The 17645-nt window shown below is 50.2% G+C and overlaps 2 protein-coding genes across 4 annotated transcripts; one reads left to right on the forward strand and one right to left on the reverse strand.

Annotated features, from left to right (window-relative positions):
- Positions 1-286: 286 nt before the first annotated feature.
- Positions 287-11904, forward strand: LOC120955022 (uncharacterized). Of its 3 annotated transcripts, XM_049609502.1 has the most exons (9): positions 406-999; positions 1128-5228; positions 5547-8248; positions 8338-8398; positions 8476-9097; positions 9168-9681; positions 9749-10670; positions 11148-11261; positions 11452-11904. In XM_049609502.1, the coding sequence occupies exons 2-9, from the start codon at positions 1431-1433 to the stop codon at positions 11629-11631; spliced, it is 8913 nt and encodes a 2970-aa protein (XP_049465459.1). In that variant the 5' UTR covers positions 406-999; positions 1128-1430; the 3' UTR covers positions 11632-11904. The 3 variants fall into 3 exon arrangements, with proteins under 3 accessions (XP_040231409.2, XP_049465459.1, XP_040231408.2); XM_040375475.2 differs by lacking the exon at positions 406-999 and adding an exon at positions 287-389 and having other exon boundaries at positions 1128-8248; XM_040375474.2 differs by having other exon boundaries at positions 1128-8248.
- LOC120955025 (uncharacterized) lies at positions 11693-16379 on the reverse strand. The gene is made up of 5 exons (XM_040375482.2): positions 15644-16379; positions 15455-15558; positions 15297-15368; positions 12662-13510; positions 11693-12577 (listed from the first exon to the last, which is right to left on the reverse strand). Exons 1-5 carry the CDS (start codon positions 15732-15734, stop codon positions 11951-11953), a joined length of 1743 nt encoding a protein of 580 aa, XP_040231416.1. The 5' UTR covers positions 15735-16379; the 3' UTR covers positions 11693-11950.
- Positions 16380-17645: the final 1266 nt, after the last annotated feature.

The following is a 17645-nucleotide window of genomic DNA, read 5'->3' on the forward strand; positions in this document are numbered from 1 at the left end:
ACAATTTCATCCGCCCAGCCTACAGCAGAGGTAATTGTGATTCGTCGTAGAACAAAATGTTTCCGTGTGTCCAATGTCGTGAATCCGGCAGCGGGTCTCAGTGAAAGTGTTTGCGCGGCCGTACCGTAGCGATTGTGTACGTGTTTGTTGTTGGTGGTGACGCGGCGGCAGTAGTGGTGGGAAGGGTATTGAGCGAAGGGTCAGATATTTGAAATACATACACACAGCAGGAAGCCGCGCGACCATGGATGCATCCCAGTTTGTTGTAGCCTGCATCAAGGAGGAACCGTGCGACATTGGGCCGGACGGTCAGGAGCTCCAGCATGCCGACATTAAGCCGAGCGTAGCCCACCATCTGGCTACCGAAACGATGCTGTCTGGGATGTCAGGTAATATGGTTCGAGGGTGGTAGGTCGAAACGGAAGGAAATGTGTGAAAATCGACGGCGAAAAACAACCGGCGCATATAAATTGCTAGGCTTTTCGAAAGCTTTTGCAATGGTGAGGCGCTTCTGTGTATTGGAGTTGAAATTAGATTGCTCTTTTTTTGTGTTCGTTTTATACCTTCAAACGTGTTTGACAGTTCGCAAGGTGACGCTTGTGACAGCTAGACGATCCGAAGAGCCACGGGGTAATTCTATTTTTAGCGCTGTCAAACGCGTGTGGTACCTTATTGCGTTTCGCAGCTCGGACAGGATTGTTCGTTCGTGGCACAATTGGTTAGCGTTTTCACGCAACGCACATCCCCTGGCAGCAGCAAGTTGAAGGTTCGAATCTGAATTATAGTGCACATATTTTAGCCGTGATCAGTTTTCATGTTGAGACAGAATCAGCTGAGAGAGACGTTTTGCCAAAGCTGATTGTGTGTGTGTGTGTTCCGTGAAAAGAAGGGGCACAATTGTAGTTTCTCGAAGGGACGGACGACACCTTGGCTTGCTGTGAGTGACATATATTTTCCACGTGCTTTTATTTTCGTTGCGGCAAAGACAGTTCCGCAAAGGTAATTGCTCGCACGGTGGTTAAAGAGCTGTTCCGTTCGTGTAAGCACGCGGCTCTTCCCTCCCGCCTCCCCACCTCCTCTACATACACCTCGTTCTAATTCACAATCTCTCATCATTAAATCCACAGCCGCAGGGAAAAGAAGGTGAAGCGTGTGCGTGTGTGCGTGTGTGTTGATTCTGCTGTTTGCTACTACTGCTACGCTGTCTGGTTCCACTGTGCTGCAAGACTTCTGCCTGCCCTGTGTGCCGTACTACTCCACTCCGATTGGCAGCTCGATTGGTTTTTTCGTCACATTTGGTCGCCACCCGCTGCAAACGCCCCGCCGGCCGCATTCCTGCAAACCCCGCTGGGAGAAGGGCTAGTGAGCGTAGTGATAACAGCAAATCACGTCCGTGTGTGTGTATTAGTGCCCAAGCAATACCAGCCGCAATGTCTGATGCATCAAACAAATCGACCCCCGGATCAGCTGCTGCCGGCAACAGTAACTTTTTCCGGCGGAAAAAAATCATCCCTGCTGTGGTTGCGCGAAAGATCGGTAACAGCAGCACCACCAAATCGAACAAAACTGCCGGCACAACTACAGTCAAGCCCATGCCGGCAACTGTGTCCAACAACAGTGAGGAATCAAACAGTACCGACAGCATGGTGCCGGCTGCTCCCGTACCAATATCAGCAGTGGTTGAAGATACTACGCAAGAGCAACGATTGCAGGAGGAGGAGGTGTCTAAGAGCATCACAGCGCCGGAAGAGTCTAAAAAAGACGCCAACAGTAATCCTCCAGCACCCTCCAAACCGGTCACCGCCTTCCGGCGGATAAAACCGAAAGTTGCAATACTGCCCCAGCTGAAGCCGGCGAAATCGATTCTGAAAAAGACAAACACAACCAGCCAGGAGCCTTCGTCCTCCAGCAGCCCTGAAAGCACAGTGGCAAATGCAGCTGAAAACGAGGAGAAACGCGCTTTACTAGATCCGGAGAGTGAACCAGTGGCCGAAAAGGAAGATACAAGGCAGGAGGAGGATAAGGATGAGACGCTTACTAACATTCCAAACACGTCATCACAAGTTACATCACACAGTACACATTCGATTGTAACAAGCGAAAAACCGGAAGAACCGAAACATTCAGTTGAGGTTGTAGACGAAACGAACGTTTTGCAACATTCAGTACAATCCGTCCAATCGGAAACAAACGAAAACGAGACGGATGCGAAGAATGTATCTCAAACGGCCAATTTAGTTGTTTGTGATGTCAAAGAGCAGACGGCTCAACAGGAGAATTCATCGGTATCGGAGGCTACTAACAGCACGATCGTTGCCATTGACAACGCACCACAAGCTTCAACTACAACCCTAGATGATGTTAGCAAACAGTCCATTTCTCAAACAGCACTCTCGAGCACACCCGTCGCGGCTACGGTCGGCACCAAAACGATCAAGCGTGCCATTCCTTTGGGTAAGCTTTCGGCAGATCTGACCAACTTGTTGAAAAGTCACATCAAGAAAAAGGGCAAAACAATACCAGCGAAGGGAAACGGCAAGGAAGCGGCCACTCCGAAACCATCACTCATCGCGAACCAACGTACCGATTCACTCAGCAAAGAATCGCAAGAAAATCAGGAAAACCAGAAACAAATTGTAAATTCTTCAAATGTGCCTCCGCCTCCGTCTGCTCCCTCACAATGCCCGATCAAAGATCAGACGTTGTTGGATGTGGAACCATCGAAAGCATGCTCCGAACTTGATGCTGTTCCCACTGTGCTTGATTATTCGGCAACTAAAACGCTACAAACGCCCAACGAGTTGTCAGTCCTAGAGAGTCGTCCAGATAATGTGTTGAACCAGCAAAACATGGTGCCGAAAATAGCACCGGCCCCGGCCAAACCACCGGCAGCACCTCCCGAAGCATCATCTCCCGTCGCGGGGGGACAAACTTCCGGCGTGAAGAAGATACAAAAAGTGCACAAACTTACGGATGAAACGAAACTGCTGCTGATGAACAGTTTGAAGAAAGGAAAAGCTAAAGGTTCCGCTAAGACAGCGTCAGCGAAGAGTAATGTGACCGTTGCTGCTCCTTCTCAGACGGTGGTTGAAAGCGTTAGTGTGTTGCCAAGCGTCCCACCAGTCGTTCTGAAGAAAGCTACTCCTACAAAGGACGAATGTAAGGTGAACATCATTTCAAGTGTTGTTCTGCCGCGTCTTTTTAACGTCCCCGGACAGTCGGGACAGCCAATACCGAACGTTTCTTCATTCGGAACAACACACCAGCACAGCTACACGTTCCCGGATAGTTCGGCTGTAATAAGCATTCCCAGTGCGTCTTCCTCTTTGGCGGTGACACAATCACTGGGTCAACCTATCTGCACCGCGGCTGACTCTTCCAGCCAGTACCCGAAGGTGTTTATTATTGGTCACGATGTAAATTCGACGTTTGCCACCGTACCTTCCACAGTGCCGCTGCCGCCGTCTGTTGTGAGCGTTACCGTGCTGCCTCAACCGAATCCCGTCTGTTTCGCGAACATTCCTTCGACACCCTCCCGACCCATATGTCTCCCCCCGCCAATAGTCACCATTCGTCCGACGTTATCGCAGAACGTTTCATATGCCAGTACAGCTCCACCCAGACTGCCCACACCGATCGTTTCGGTGACATTAACACCCGCGCATGGCAGCAACTCAGCGGAAGCATCCCGCATGGATGTACCGGTTGATCCTCGCATTGTGCCCAAAATCGTAATTCAAGGATGTGACTCTGTCGATCCTGACAGCCAATCGTCGCTCTCCTCCACTTCCTCCTCATCATCATCCGTCGGTCAGAACTCCGGAGCAAAGAATCGTCATCCAAGCGCAGGAAGGGAGAAGAAACAGCCCGATGCAGGTAAGGGAGGATGTTCGCCCACAACGCTGAGCATGCTGCGTGCCAAAATGTTGCAGAACATAAAGCAGAAAGCGGAAAACAATCTTCCTCGAGACGAACCGGTACCGTCAGAAATTATGCCGCGACAATATGGTAATTATGGGAAGCAGCCGAATATAATCAGCTCGAAAAGCCACCACGACTCAGTGCCTGAAATCCCTACTACGATTACTGTCGAACCGAGTAAATCATGCACAGCGGAGAAGGAGCAAGTGCCTGATACTTTAAACAATAATTACTTTACCACCGCATCGAACGATCCTCCACAGGTCGCCCCAAAGCTCGAAACGAAAGATACGCACGATGACCAACTCAGCAAGGTCGACGAAAGCAACGATGCGTGTGATGAAGTTCGTCTCGCCTCAGTCAATAGATGCAACCTAGAAACGAATGGATTTTATGGTTTTTCCAACGCTTCAATTGACAATGCTGAACGAGATTTTGCGGATCGTGCCCGCACAATTGATGCGATGCTGCAGTCAATAGAAAAGTCTTCAGCAGATGAGCCTCCGGATGAAGTAGAGCAATGTGTGCCCACGGATGATAGTGACCAGTTAGCACAATCACTGCCAGCAACGATGAGCGAATATCCTAAGACAGTAGTTAGAAATACGTTTACAAATATTCTTACAGCTTGTTCCGACACACGTGAACCTGATGCAACTGTTTCCGATGATAACGTGTCTCCCGTGGCAAATGTAAAGAGTGAAGCAGCTGAAACATCTTCAATAGCCGTTCCAGTAGTGAAGAAGGAAAATGTTCCTGCATCCGTAGGCGCTGCACCGGTGAATACAGCCACCGAAGAATCTGTTGTGGATGAGCAATGCAGTGATCAAGAGGATCATCAATGTCAGGATAGTGCGGAAGAGTCTCAGCCTGGTGGGTCTGATAATGAATGCGTCGAGGAAATCGAGCCTCCCGCTACTGTAAGCCACAGTAACATTGTAGAATTTGGAAAAGAACGTCGCAGTAATGATCAATTCGTTGAAGCAGCGGAGGCAATAGAAAGGGATGACATCATTAAGAACAGTGAAGCTTCAAACATTGTGCGGGATGACTCAAAGCTGGTACCAATAGAGACGATCGAAGAACCAAAAGATAAATCGCTTTCGGTACCGGATGTATCGATTTCGGTAATCGAACCTATCCAACAACCTACAGATGAACCAAAGCTGGTATCTCCAGAGAAAACTGAAGAATCAAAAGATGTTTCTCAGTCGGTAGTAGTAGAAGAAGAATTGCCAACTTCACCTCCAGCAGTTATTTCTAACTCGGTAGCGACAATAGAAGCACCATCAGTACGTACCGATCAGGTGTCAGATGAACCGAAGCCGATATCTCCAGAGAAAACTCAAGAATCAAAAGATGCTTCTCACTCGGTAGTAGCTGATAATGATTTATCTACATCACCACCAGAAGATATTTCTAATTCGATAGTGGCAATAGAAGTACCACCAATACGTATCGATCAGGAGCCAGATGAACCGACGTTAGTATCTCCAGAGAAAACCGAAGAACCAAAACATGTCTCTCACTCGCTACTAGCAGATGAAGAATTTCCTATTTCAGCATCAGAAGATACTTCTACTTCCGTAGTGGTAGTAGAAGTACCATCAGAACGTACCGATAAGGTGCCAGATGAATCGAAACTGTTATCTCCAGAGAAAGCAGAAGTACCAAAAGCTTCTCATGTGGTAGTGGCAGTAGAAGAACCACTTGTTCCGCCACCAGAACTCCCCAACCCGGTGCCAGATGAACCGATATTGGCACCACTACCAATTGAGCCCGAAAAACAAAATGATGAGACACTTCCTGTTGTGGAAGAATCACCCATTCCGCCACCAGAACTCACCGACCAGGTGCCGGATGAACCGAAATTGGCTCCACCACCAATTGAGCCCGAAAAACAAAAGGATAAGCCACATCCGGTAGTGGAAGAAGCATCCATTCCGGTACCAGAACCAGCGACCGGTGTAGACTTGATCATTGCTATGGCACGCATGAGGCGCGAAAACCGTGTCATGTCCGTAGACACCGCTTCCGTTGAAGAGGAGTTCGATCGTATGGAGGAAGAGTTGTCGGTTGCCTCCGTGACTCCCACCAAACCAACATCAACTTCCGGTGGAAGAAAGCAGAAACAAAAACCGAAGCGAAAAAAGCGTAAAAGGCGAAGGGACGAGTTAGTGGAGCTATTACTGAAGCACGTTAACTATGAGTCTTTGATTGAGGATTTGGTGCAGCAAGAGAAGCAGCGCTTGAATTACGTCTCCTCCTCCTCGACGGAATCGGACGAGGAGCGAAGCCTATCCCCACTGGAACGATATATCCGGGGGCAAGAACGCGAGCGGCGGCAGCAGAATGAGGAGAACATTGTTGTAGAATCGGATGATTGTACGACAACGTCGGATGAGTCACTGGTAGAAGAGAAGATATTAAGCATTTTCTGCAACAAAGACGGTTCGACCGTGCAGAACGACCGCCCTATCGTGCAACAGAAAGCGCGCAGTTCCGGTTGCAGTACATCAATGCGCGCTGTACTAGCGGATCTGGAGAAAGAACGTTCCGACATCTGTGATAGAATGGCAGATGAGGCTGCAGTAGAGATTAAAGAAGCAGAATCGCTGCTGGACTCGGATAACGATGTAAAGCAATGCTCAGATGAACTGTCAGTCGCTCCGGCAGTAGCTTGTACCGGCGTAATCGACGGTGTAATCAAACGCGAGCACGACAAAACCTGTGATAAAATCGACACGGCAAAAGAGACACCTGTTAAACTGTTAGATGTTTCCACTGCGTGCGTGAATACCGGAACCTGTGATAATGCAACGAGCAACGCTGTAGTAGAGAGAGAACCGGCGAGTTCTTCAATTTTGCCTATGGTCGAAACAATAAATACTCCAATGAATAAGGTAACAGAAGGACCAGTTAAAGGGAATGCCAAGAAAAGGGCCGCGAAACGCCCGGCTGCTGGTAGAAGAATGCCCCAGAAGAGGGCGAAATTGATAACTCCTCCGATGGTGGAAATGCCACTGTTTGATAGTTCGGACGCACCGAACAACGAGGTAGTGTCTGACTGTTCGACGGATGGGTTATCTTCAACCGTTGATGCGGCGGTTGTTAATAGAGAAAAGCCATCGAAAACTACCAATGGTAGTGGAGGGGCTGGAAACGATACAAATCATGGCGTCGAGGGCAAAGATGAGATCAGCAAGCCTGAGCAGAAGATGAAAGCAAGCGTTAAGGAAAAGCATGACACGTTACAGCGACCGAGCAGGAGTCGGAAAAGCGGCGGAAGGCACTCTAGCAGTAGTAGCAGTAGCAGCAACAGCAACAGAAGCAAAAGCAACAACAGCAGTAGTCGCAACAGAATCAACACTGCCAGCGATGGTGACGATCTTTCCTCTAGCGGTGAGCCAAAGACGGTCAAGAGACGTCGCTTGCGCCGCAAGAAGCGTTCCTCGTTGCGTGTACGTAGCAACCTTGCACAGAAAAGCGCCGCCATTGCCGTCGATTGTAGCACTGATGATCCTTCCGTTTCTAGTACTGCGCGGGGTGGTGGTTCTCACTTGTCCTTCACTGCTTCCTCCAAACATTCTAAAGCTTCCAGCGCAGCTGCCGCCCCGACGTTTGCCATCCCCGAGATAAGCGCATCGGAGGAGGAGATCGTGACGCCCCGCCCGCGCCAGATGATCCGCGTGCGGAACAGTCGGGCACTGCTAGCGTCCCCTCCGCCCGAAGAACCGGTAAAGCAGGGACGGAAAAGAGGCCGTGGCCGTGGCGCAGCGACGAAACAATCGCCGGCCAATGGCAATGAGTCTATCGTCGCCGAGCACACCCACCTGGAGCTCGATCCGGAGAACCCGCTGGTAAAGTGTGGCCACTGTGGGACCAGCATTGTGCCGGATGTGTGGCAGGAGCACTACAACTTTCACAACGGGGCCACGTATCGGGTCGGCATCGATCAACCGTTCGATCTGCAGGACGTGAAGGCAATGTCGGCCGTAATACAGCGCTTCATGAAGGTGCAGCGGCGGGCGGAGGTGGCCTGCGAACGATGCGGCGAGGTGAAAAAGTCGGGCACCGGCATGGCTTCGCACCTGCAAACGTGCGGCAAGTCGAAGGATGAGCTGGAGCAGAGCAAGACGGCCTGTGAGCACTGCGGGCGGAAAATGAAAGCCGTCAGCATAACGGTCCACCAGCTGCAGCACTGCAAGGTACTGAAGCTCAAACAGCAACAACAGCAACAGCAGCAGCAGGAGAGCCAGGCAGCTGAACATACGGCCGACAATACAACGACCCCGAGCGGACGGATGAAACGGAAGTCGGTCACCACGTAAGCTTCAACCCCATGGGATTTGTGTCCCCATTTCTGAGCAAATTAAAATAGGCAATTTTGTGTTGTGTGTGTGTGTTTGCTTTTAGCGCCGAGCGGTTGATTAAAAAGCTGACCAAAGAAATTAACGAAGAAGCAGGGGGTGACGAGGTAATGCGCTGAGCTTTTGCTGAGTGAAACAAAAACCGACACGACGTTCATGCAAAATCTCCCCGTTTGTTTTGTAGCTGGTGCGCAAGATAAGCGGCGACGGGCTGACCGAGTTCATCATGAAGTGCTGGCTGACGCACCTGCAGCAATCGAAGGAAGGTGTGTGCCCCAAGAAGGGCTGCGCGTTCTTCGGCATGACGGCGGAGTGCATGCGCCGGGAGCACAGCTACCAGGAGGACGGCAACGATCCGAAACCGGCCTACCAGTGTGTAAAGTGTGGACACATGACCGTGAACCAGAGCACGGTCTACGACCACATACGGCTCGTGCATCCGGATCTGGTACGCAAGGCGGCCCTGCAGCAGCATACGGGGATTTTCGGCAGCGACGGCGATTCGGACGCGTACGTAGCGAGCGGCAATGGAAGCGCTTCGGACGATACGTACAGCAGCGGGGTGCTCGACGCGGAGGATGAAGAGCTGGGTGGTGGGAAAGCGAAAAAGGGCAAGGGAGGCAAGAAGCAGTCCGGGGCGGCGGGGGCGAACAAATCCAAGGCGAAAAAGGGCGCCGACGGTAGCGGTGGCAAGAAAGGCGCGGCAAAACAGCAGACAGGAGGAGCCAGCAAGGCCAACACATCCGAGCTGCTGGATAGTTCGATGACAGCGGCGGCTGGCGAGGAAACGGAAGTGTACAAAGAAAGTACGTATATGCTTTAAGAGGCATAATTCTCTACTGATTAATGCATGGCTCTTTTTTTCACTCCTTTCAGTGGTGTTCCAGGAATCGGTCGACTTCAAGGCGGACAAGGCTAATTATTACTTAATGTCTGTGAAATGGACGCACGAGTTTCGGCGGGACCATTACACCGCACGGCTACTGTTCAGTGAGCTTCGGCCCGATGTGGACACTTCATTTTTCCGCTCGCTGCACGATCTGCACAACTACCTCCCGAACACGGCCCGCTCGATGCGCTACGTGCAGTGCAATTCTAAGGTGTACGATCCGGGCTATACGGCGGAACCGTTCAAGAACCGCTGGCAGCAGATGGGCACGTTCGAGGGTGAAGCGCTCGGTTGCGAGCAGCTCTTTTTCACCGGCGGACCGGTAGTGTCGCTCGACTGGTTGCCCCTGCCGGACGGTGTGCCGCCGGATGCGGATCAATTTCTGGCCATTGCGTGCAAGCAGACGTACGATGAGTATTACAGCTGCGAAGAGCTCGCCGTGCCCCAGCCACGCAAGTGCCTCGTGCAGATTTGGAACGTTGGGCCGCTTCAGAATCCGAGGTAAGTGTGCCACACTCTTAGCAACGGAACGGCTTATCGATTAATCGTTGTGCGTCGTCACTTGCAGTTTGTCGAAGATAACAGCTCGCAACCCTCGGCTGGCGTTCGCGATCCCGTGTGACTATGGGCCCATCTGGCAGATTGCTTTCTGTCCGAGCGGTTGCTACAACGATCCCGCCCAGGGTGACGACTTCGATCGACTCGGCCTGCTAGCGGTCGCAGGGTCCGATGGGGATGTTCATCTGTACGCACTGAGTCGCAGTATGGCGGAAATGCCGGAGGACACCAAGCCCGGTACGCCGCCCAGAGTGTTGCCCCTTCGGCCGGTGATGCTGCTTTCGCTTAGTTTCACTACTCCACCGACTCACGACGGTCCTGCCGCTGATTTTACCGGTCGCAGCGTGTTGAGGATTGCGTGGTCCCGCGAAAAATGCCACAACGTGCTGGCGGCCGGCTACTCCAATGGTGTCGTTGCGGTGTGGAACTTGGCCGCCAAATCGACGCTGCTCTGCGGGACCAAGGAAGGCATCCGAACGCTGCTGCCCGTGCACAGGATACTGCACTCTAGCAGCAGCTGCATCACGGCGCTCGATCTACACTACAGCTCCGGCACGCGGTTTCTCGTGGTGTGCAATGCCGACCGGCGGCTGAAGGTGTACGATCTGCGCTGTGGGCTGTACCAGCCGCTCGAATCGCTAAGCACCATCGTGCGAAGCCGCATGCCGGCCCTTCGCTGGATGCTGCACTTCCCCGTGCTGGTGATTGCGTACGACGATGCGCTGTGTATCGATCGGTGTGCGTACACTGTGCATCAGCCGCGCGAAATCGGTCTGCGAATGTTTGGCATATTTACGCTCGGCGCCGAGATGACCGATCTCGGCATGAATGATTGGCTGAGCATGAATGCGGTTTCGACCAGTGGTGGCGATTTGGTTTGCCACCGTCCCGTACCTTTCGTGTTCGGTATGAACTACAAAAAGATGGCACAGGTAAGGGAGCACATGGGGAAAGGTGGGGAGGGGGAGGGGGGAAGGGGTGTGGGCAGTTCTTACCTACTTACTTAAGACATGAACAAACGTTGACAACAAAAAACACAAGATGACACACCCCAATCGCTCTCTCATCCCGCGCTTCAATCACAACAACGTAATCGTAGACATTTGGTATTTGGAAGCTTTTACGCGAGCGATGTGAGACGTAGTGCATGATTCATGCTTGACGAATAGCTACCAATATTGGTATAGAAGATAGAGGGAGTAGTAAAAAACCCGCTACAATTGTAGGGAGAGCTATGTTGAAGAGAGAGCAAACCGGGCTTCGAACTTGAACCCGCTCGTGCGCGATGCGGACACGCTGCCGAATAGACCATATCAAGCATCGCATGGCAGGGCGTTCAAAATCGATCTGGTGTCGCTGGAACTTCGCTCGACGTAGAAGCTAATTTACATTTCATTCATATTTTACAGGTTTTAACAACAACCATCTCAATGAAGCTGAAACCGGAAAACGATTCCGCCGATGTTTCGCGCTACGATGCGTTCTCGGAAGAGTACGGTCTTCTTTTTTCTGACACCGACAAGGTCAGTATGGTTCATAGGCCTTACTACGACGAACGAAGCGAACCGGTTAGCGCTGTTTATGTTTCATTTTATTCATGTTATTCATTCATTAAATACCGCTAACAGCTAAGCCACTTCTATTGACCTTGAACGTGCTTTTATCACTCACACGATTCTCTCTTCTCCCTCTCTTTTATGTTATGCTCTTTAGGTTCCCACCGCTATGGACACGGCGTCGCTTCATCTGAAGACGTGGCGACGCGGCAAGCTCGGCCATTATCCCGCCGTCCGGCTGAACCAGATCCGCTGGAATCCGAACACCACGTCGTACGCGTACTACGCCATCGGCTACCAGGCAGGGTTCGTGCGTGTTCGCGTACTGCGCACGTAGAGTACGCCTGCAATGCCCTTCCGTTCGCTTCATCGTGTGTGCTGCCATTCCAAATGCAATGTTTTTCTATTTTTTTTTTTTTGCGGTTTTAGTTTGCGGCCAACAGTAACATCTCTAGTTCATGTATGCGCAGATTTTAATTTTAAGATAGAGTGAATTTTAGTTTATGCGTTTTTAGCTGTGAGCGTAAAGGTATGCTAATGAGCGTAGTAGCGCTTTGCTGCTAGCGTGAGAAGAACTGGTTTGAAATTAAAAAGAATTATAAAACAAAGATTATGCCGCTCCGCTGTGTTTTTTTGAGAGATCCGATGAAATTGCTTTACGATGGAGCTCCCTCCTCCGGATCGCCACCCGTTTTTTCAGGCGAATTCTGCGAGGAGGACGTCGTCTCACCCTCCTCACCGGTGGAACCTTCCCCGATCGTGCCCAACTCGCCCTGCCCGTCAGCACCCGGTTCCGCTGACGGTGTCGTCGAAACGGCCGAATCTGTCGCCGACGATACCGACGTGTCGCTCTTCTTGCCGCGCCGCTTCTTCTTGTGCTTCTTCTTCTCCACCTCGCCCGTTTCGTTCTCCTCCTCGACAAAGTTGTAGTTGGGGGGAAACAGTGCCGCACACTCCTCCTGCCCCTCGACGGCATTCTGGCTGACGTAGCACGGACCCATCGCGGTAAGCGCAAGCATCGCGTGGCTGGTCGCTTTGGACACCTTCATGATCAGCTTGTCGTTCACGTTGGGGCGTTTGGTCGTGTAGCGTTCGGTGGTTTTGGCGATCAGTTCGGCCGTCTTTGGATCGCCGGTACTGAAGTACCCGAATGCCATCACCTGCGTTTTGTACTTTTCGTTCATGGCCACCTCGAGCACGTCCCGCTTCTTGTACGCGTCAAACACCATGCAAATGTGGGGCGGTTCCGGTACCGGATCAGGTGGAAGAAAGTGCTCCGTTAGCTACGCGTCGACGGGATAGAAAAGACAACAGGAACCATTATGTACAGTGAAATTAAATAAACCAAACCCTTTTCGATTACTCACATGCCGGAACAGGAGATAGAAGAGAGCCGCATTTGCACGCCGGTTCGTTGGCGTCCACACGCCCGGTATGATCAGCCGGGGGCACGCCTCCTCGTCGAACGTTTCCTTCGACACGTTCTGGGACGAATCGGACGAGTTGGTGGTCGCGATCGAGCTGGCACTCTTCTGGGGCGGCAGTTTCGACACCATCTTCCACGTGCCGTCGTTCGCGCTGTACAGCATCTCGAGCGGTTCGATCATGCGCGGAATCACCTTCTCCACGTTGCCGTCCGCGTCCAGCACCTCGACCGGCTCGGTGATGATCTTCACGAACGCCCCGATCACCTCCTCCGGCGAGCGCGTCTCGCCCTCCGTAAGCTTCCACACGTACGCCTGGATGTCCTTGTAGTAGATCTGCTCAAACACATCGTCCGCGAGCCGGTTTTCGCACTCAAAGTGCAGGACCTCGAGCATCTTCGGGTTCAGATGCACCAGCCGCTTCTCCTTCATGTGCAGGTCGTGCTTTTCGGCGTGATCGTGCAGCTTCTTGAACACGTCCTTGTGCACGTGCGGCATAAACAGCGTGATGCCCATGTCCGGAATGTTGCCCATGATCTCGTCCGTCACGTGCGTGATGTAGTCGAGCCGCTTCTTGGCGGCCGCCTCCTTCTCGATGCGGGCCACCTCCTCCTCCCGCTCCTGGCGCACGTCCTCCCGCTCCTGCTCTTCGGGCGTTAGCTCCCACAGCTCGTAGTAGGTGCGCTCCAGCTCGCCCGCCCGGCACTTCAGCTCGATGTCCAGCTCTTCGGTGATGAGATTGATCAGCTTCGGCACATTGGTACCGAACATCAGGTTTACGATCTTGCCGTGCTATGAGGGAGAAGCGTTTCCGAATGAAATAATCAGCTCAATCTTTGGCGCTCAAAACAGTTCTACAAGAACATTACAAAACACACACGTGTGATGCGTTGTTTTCTCTTCTAGCCACAAAACAGGCGCCGTTAACGGAAATGAAATTCAAACATTGCAATGCTGCGGTCATTTACGATATGTTTTATGTGCGAGAATGCGGTAACGTGGCCCCAAGCGCACGCGTTATTGCGTTGATTTAATTGATTGATTGAACTTTGCTTCTTTATTAGTTTACACACCAGAGCGGTCTTCGGCCTTGATGCACACAAGAATGATTGGCAGGCCGAAAAAAAGGATATTGTCACGCTGTCCTCCGCTCAAGGGACGAATTTCTCGCTTCCTGGGGATGCGTCCGTCCTCTCTGTTTATGGGCATGTCGTAAACGTTCTTTTATGTTGTTCCTCGTACGCGCTCAGCTGAGGGGGAGTTGGGTGGAAATATTTACTTTCCCCACCGTACGACCGACCGCCTGTGTCGGTATCGATTAGTATTGACAACTTTCCGCACCCAGTCATGTAGCCGCAGGCAAACGGTGCCCCTGTGGCTGCGTGCCCAATTTCGATAAAAATTGAAACGATTTGTTTGCAGAAAGCGGTACAAAATGGATTCTGCTTTTTGGTGTTTTGTGGGGTGGTAAAAATAGAATCAATCTCTACACCCTTCACCCCTATGCACCGCTATCCTTCAGGTTCGTTAAGTTAAATTGTAATTTCCTGCACCATGTTCGTGCCTCAATTAAAACGCAAATTTGTTGCAATTTTCTTTTTCATCCAACAACCGACATGACAGACAGTCAACACTGCCTTATACGGACACGAATGACCTTCAACTTTCATTGTTGAAATTGCTCAACACACAAATCGAGCTGCCGGGCCGCATGTAATGGGCTGCAAAAGTTAAATCGGGTCAAAATCTAAACGTTGATGACGGGAAAAAAACTTTTTGCAGCACACCACACGATCCGATTTGTTAGCAGCAGGTACAGTGAGTGATGTTGTTATAAGCATAAAGTAGTTTTAACATAAAAGATCTTTGATTTAAACTGATTATTAGTGGTGCGGACTTAAAAATAATGAAAATAGAATCGACTTTAAAGTATGCAACTTAAAAAAGAGAAGCTTAAATTCTTGTGCTTTTAGTTCCAAATGATGCTTATACCTGTAAGAAACTGTTCACCATTTAGGATTCATTTCTACATGATGGACGCCTTTGGCAACCGATGGCGTGCTGTGGTTAAACCATCAACTAGTCTTTAAATGCATTTCTCTGCCCTCCCCCGGTTACAGGGCTGTGCTGTAATGTTGTCAACTCGCTTTCTCTTTCTATCTCTTTCTCTCCATAGAACAGTTGTATCGCATATCGAACTGTCGCAATAAATTGCCTTCGATCGGAGCTGCTCATTTTCATAAACCTGTCGTTGCTGATTTGTTAGCCTTTGGTGGAAGTTGTGTGTTTTTTGGTTCACTGTCTGGTTAACATTCAGCCGAAAGGTGAAGTGGGCTCGCAGGATTCGCTTTAAGCAGAGCTCCCTGATACGGAGCTTTTATGGGTGTGCTGGTAAATGGTCATACTTTAAACGATGAACTTCTCATTGCGAACACTGTGGTGTTTGTCATGAATGGTACCTTTGGATGGCGTTTTAACATGCAACCATCTGAGGAATACGCTCCGCTCTGGTCGTATAACTCAAAACGAACGGCATACACTGATTGTAAAATTCAAATCAAATCATCAAACTACTCACCGAAGCAAACAGCCACGTGGGTTCACTTTTGTTCCGAAAGCGCTTCAGGGCACCGATTTCATCTGATTTGCACTAGAAAAAAAGAAAAGATAAATATAATCGTGTACTGCGGTATTTATAGGTACTTTTACTGGTATGTTTACACCGCCTCAACGTACGATAGCGAGCTGCAAGTTATCACCGCCGAGTTCCAGCTTGATTTTCTTCAGACTTCCAATCATGCCCACGCACGGTCCACACCATTCCGTGTACACATCCAAAACTGTGGGATAGAATAGAATAGTTGAAAAAGAAGAGCCTCAGCACTGTCTTAAGTAGGACCTCTTGCTCAGACCATACACACTAACCCAACAGTCCATCACGCTCGAGAAATTTTTCAAACTCATCATCGGTGTTGATTTCTGTCTGCAGCTGCTGAACTCCTCCCTTCTTCGCCATTTAGAAGAAGTAAACCAAACCCTCGTTCGAACAATTTGAAACACTGCACAATTTAGATTAACGTAAATTTGAGTTCTTTTCAAGTAATTATAGACCGAAAAAATGACACAATTTCGCCAAAAAGGACCCCAACCAAATCTGCCCGTCAGCCCACACTGAACTGCTTGCCAAGACTGACCTGGGAGACGTACGGTAGAAACAAACAACACATTCCAGCTAGGTGGTACATTGCCCGTGGTCACTAAGCAACGGTAACCAATAGTTTTCTACCCCGCCAGCAACCGCGCGTACCTGACAGTGTGTTTGACAGTTCCGGCAAGCCAACCACCAGGCGTCCGCTTCTTGTTTACCGGTTGTACCTTTTTGGCCGGTACGAGCAACAATAAATGCTTGGCAGCAGTATAGGCAATAGGGCTTTCGTTACGCGAGCATCATGTGCGCGGCGTTCCGTCGCATCGTTCGAATGATGTATGCAAGCGCAAACGTACGTGTGTCGGCCGATCGGTTATTGTTTTGGTTCATATCTTCGGCCCTGAGTTGCTTCATTGCGGTGGTAACACTTCCAATGGCTTCCGCAATGTATGAGATTTATGCCTCAGACGGCACGATCTCACACTTCAGAGCGGTCTCTGCAGAGCTTTGGCGTGTGTTCGGCAACATGGGAGTTTTACATTGAACTTGAAGCCTTGAATGCCTTCAAAGGAAAGCAACAGGTCGTTGTGCGGTCATAGTGTGAGTTATGACGTTTTTTTTATTCTGCAACGCAACAGATTAAATTCGAGCAAAGGAATTCCTAGGCCATGCTGTTTTTCACGAGCTACGAACTAGCTAATGATTATACGCCTTTTATTTTCTGTGCTTGAAACCGGAATCGAACCAAGCTTCATCACCAAGCTGCTCATTCTAATTTTAAAATCAATCACACCCATCTACCTTCCTCTCCGCTCATCATCCACGAATTCTATCAAATTGCGTTATCAAACTCATTGCACCCTTGTTTCGCTGAATGCTGCCACCTGCTTGGCTACGGTTTGATAACAAACGACGATACCGGTCCCGAATGCAATGAGTGAGAGAGAAAGAGTGAGAGTTATGGAGAGAGAGGGGGGTAGGCAATAAAACGATGCCTTTACCCCTTCATTCATTAGACGACCAAGCCGCACGATTTGGTCTTTCGTGGGCCAATCGAACGCATTTTGGGGAAGAAGAATCAAACGGTCGTTGATAAGATGTTTGATTGTTTCCCCTTTCCCTAGCTCTGGGCTCCCCGTGCCCTAGCAGTTTCACCGTGCGTGGACCGGTTTTGAGCTGGTTGATTTTAGCGGGCCAGTTTTATCGATTCGCTGTGGTCTCGAACGTACCGATCTTAGGCGTTTTTTCGTACGGTATTCGAGACCTTCACGAGTTAAATCCCGGCCCGGTTTTTATCTTTTTGTCCCCTCGGCCACGACGCTCTTGCACCGGTCACTCAGATCAGTGGCATCTCATCTCTGAGCTTCTTTTTTCGGTGTTCTTATTTAGCGCTCCCGAATACAGACCGTTCGAGGGCCAAAGATTATCGTTGCCGCGGATAGAAAACACGTTTTAAAAATAAGCGAAGAAGAACTGGACGAACACACATGTTAGCAGATGGTGAGTAACCATTTTGCAGAACAAAGTTTTGAACGAAAAAAGACTACATTTATATTGCAATACCTGTTTAATACGCTGTCGAGCCTCTGCTTTTGCCTACACGCTATCAACCACATGCAGCCAAACCGGTATTCACTATTCACGCATAAGCTTCCAAATTTGCATAACCCAACATTGATTTGGCCGAGCGCGATGAAGATTCACAAGCCAGAACTTTATGTTTCGATTAGGAACCAGTTTTGGGGGTTTCCCCAAATCCAACATCCACAAAACATCAGA

This window comes from Anopheles coluzzii, chromosome 3, assembly GCF_943734685.1.
Source record: "Anopheles coluzzii chromosome 3, AcolN3, whole genome shotgun sequence".
In the NCBI taxonomy this organism is placed as follows: Eukaryota; Metazoa; Arthropoda; class Insecta; order Diptera; family Culicidae; genus Anopheles; species Anopheles coluzzii.

Bases quoted from the DNA above. Each gene is read 5' to 3' on its own strand.
- LOC120955022 (XM_040375475.2), top strand. From the start codon at position 1,431: ATGTCTGATGCATCAAACAAATCGACCCCCGGATCAGCTGCTGCCGGC. The intron at 9,682-9,748 runs GTAAGTGTGCCA...CGTCACTTGCAG, and splicing joins GGGCCGCTTCAGAATCCGAG to TTTGTCGAAGATAACAGCTC. The intron at 10,671-11,147 runs GTAAGGGAGCAC...CATATTTTACAG, and splicing joins ACTACAAAAAGATGGCACAG to GTTTTAACAACAACCATCTC.
- LOC120955025 (XM_040375482.2), bottom strand. From the start codon at position 15,734: ATGGCGAAGAAGGGAGGAGTTCAGCAGCTGCAGACAGAAATCAACACC. The intron at 15,369-15,454 runs GTACGTTGAGGC...CTTTTTTTCTAG, and splicing joins ATAACTTGCAGCTCGCTATC to TGCAAATCAGATGAAATCGG. The intron at 12,578-12,661 runs GTGAGTAATCGA...GTCGACGCGTAG, and splicing joins TCTATCTCCTGTTCCGGCAT to CTAACGGAGCACTTTCTTCC.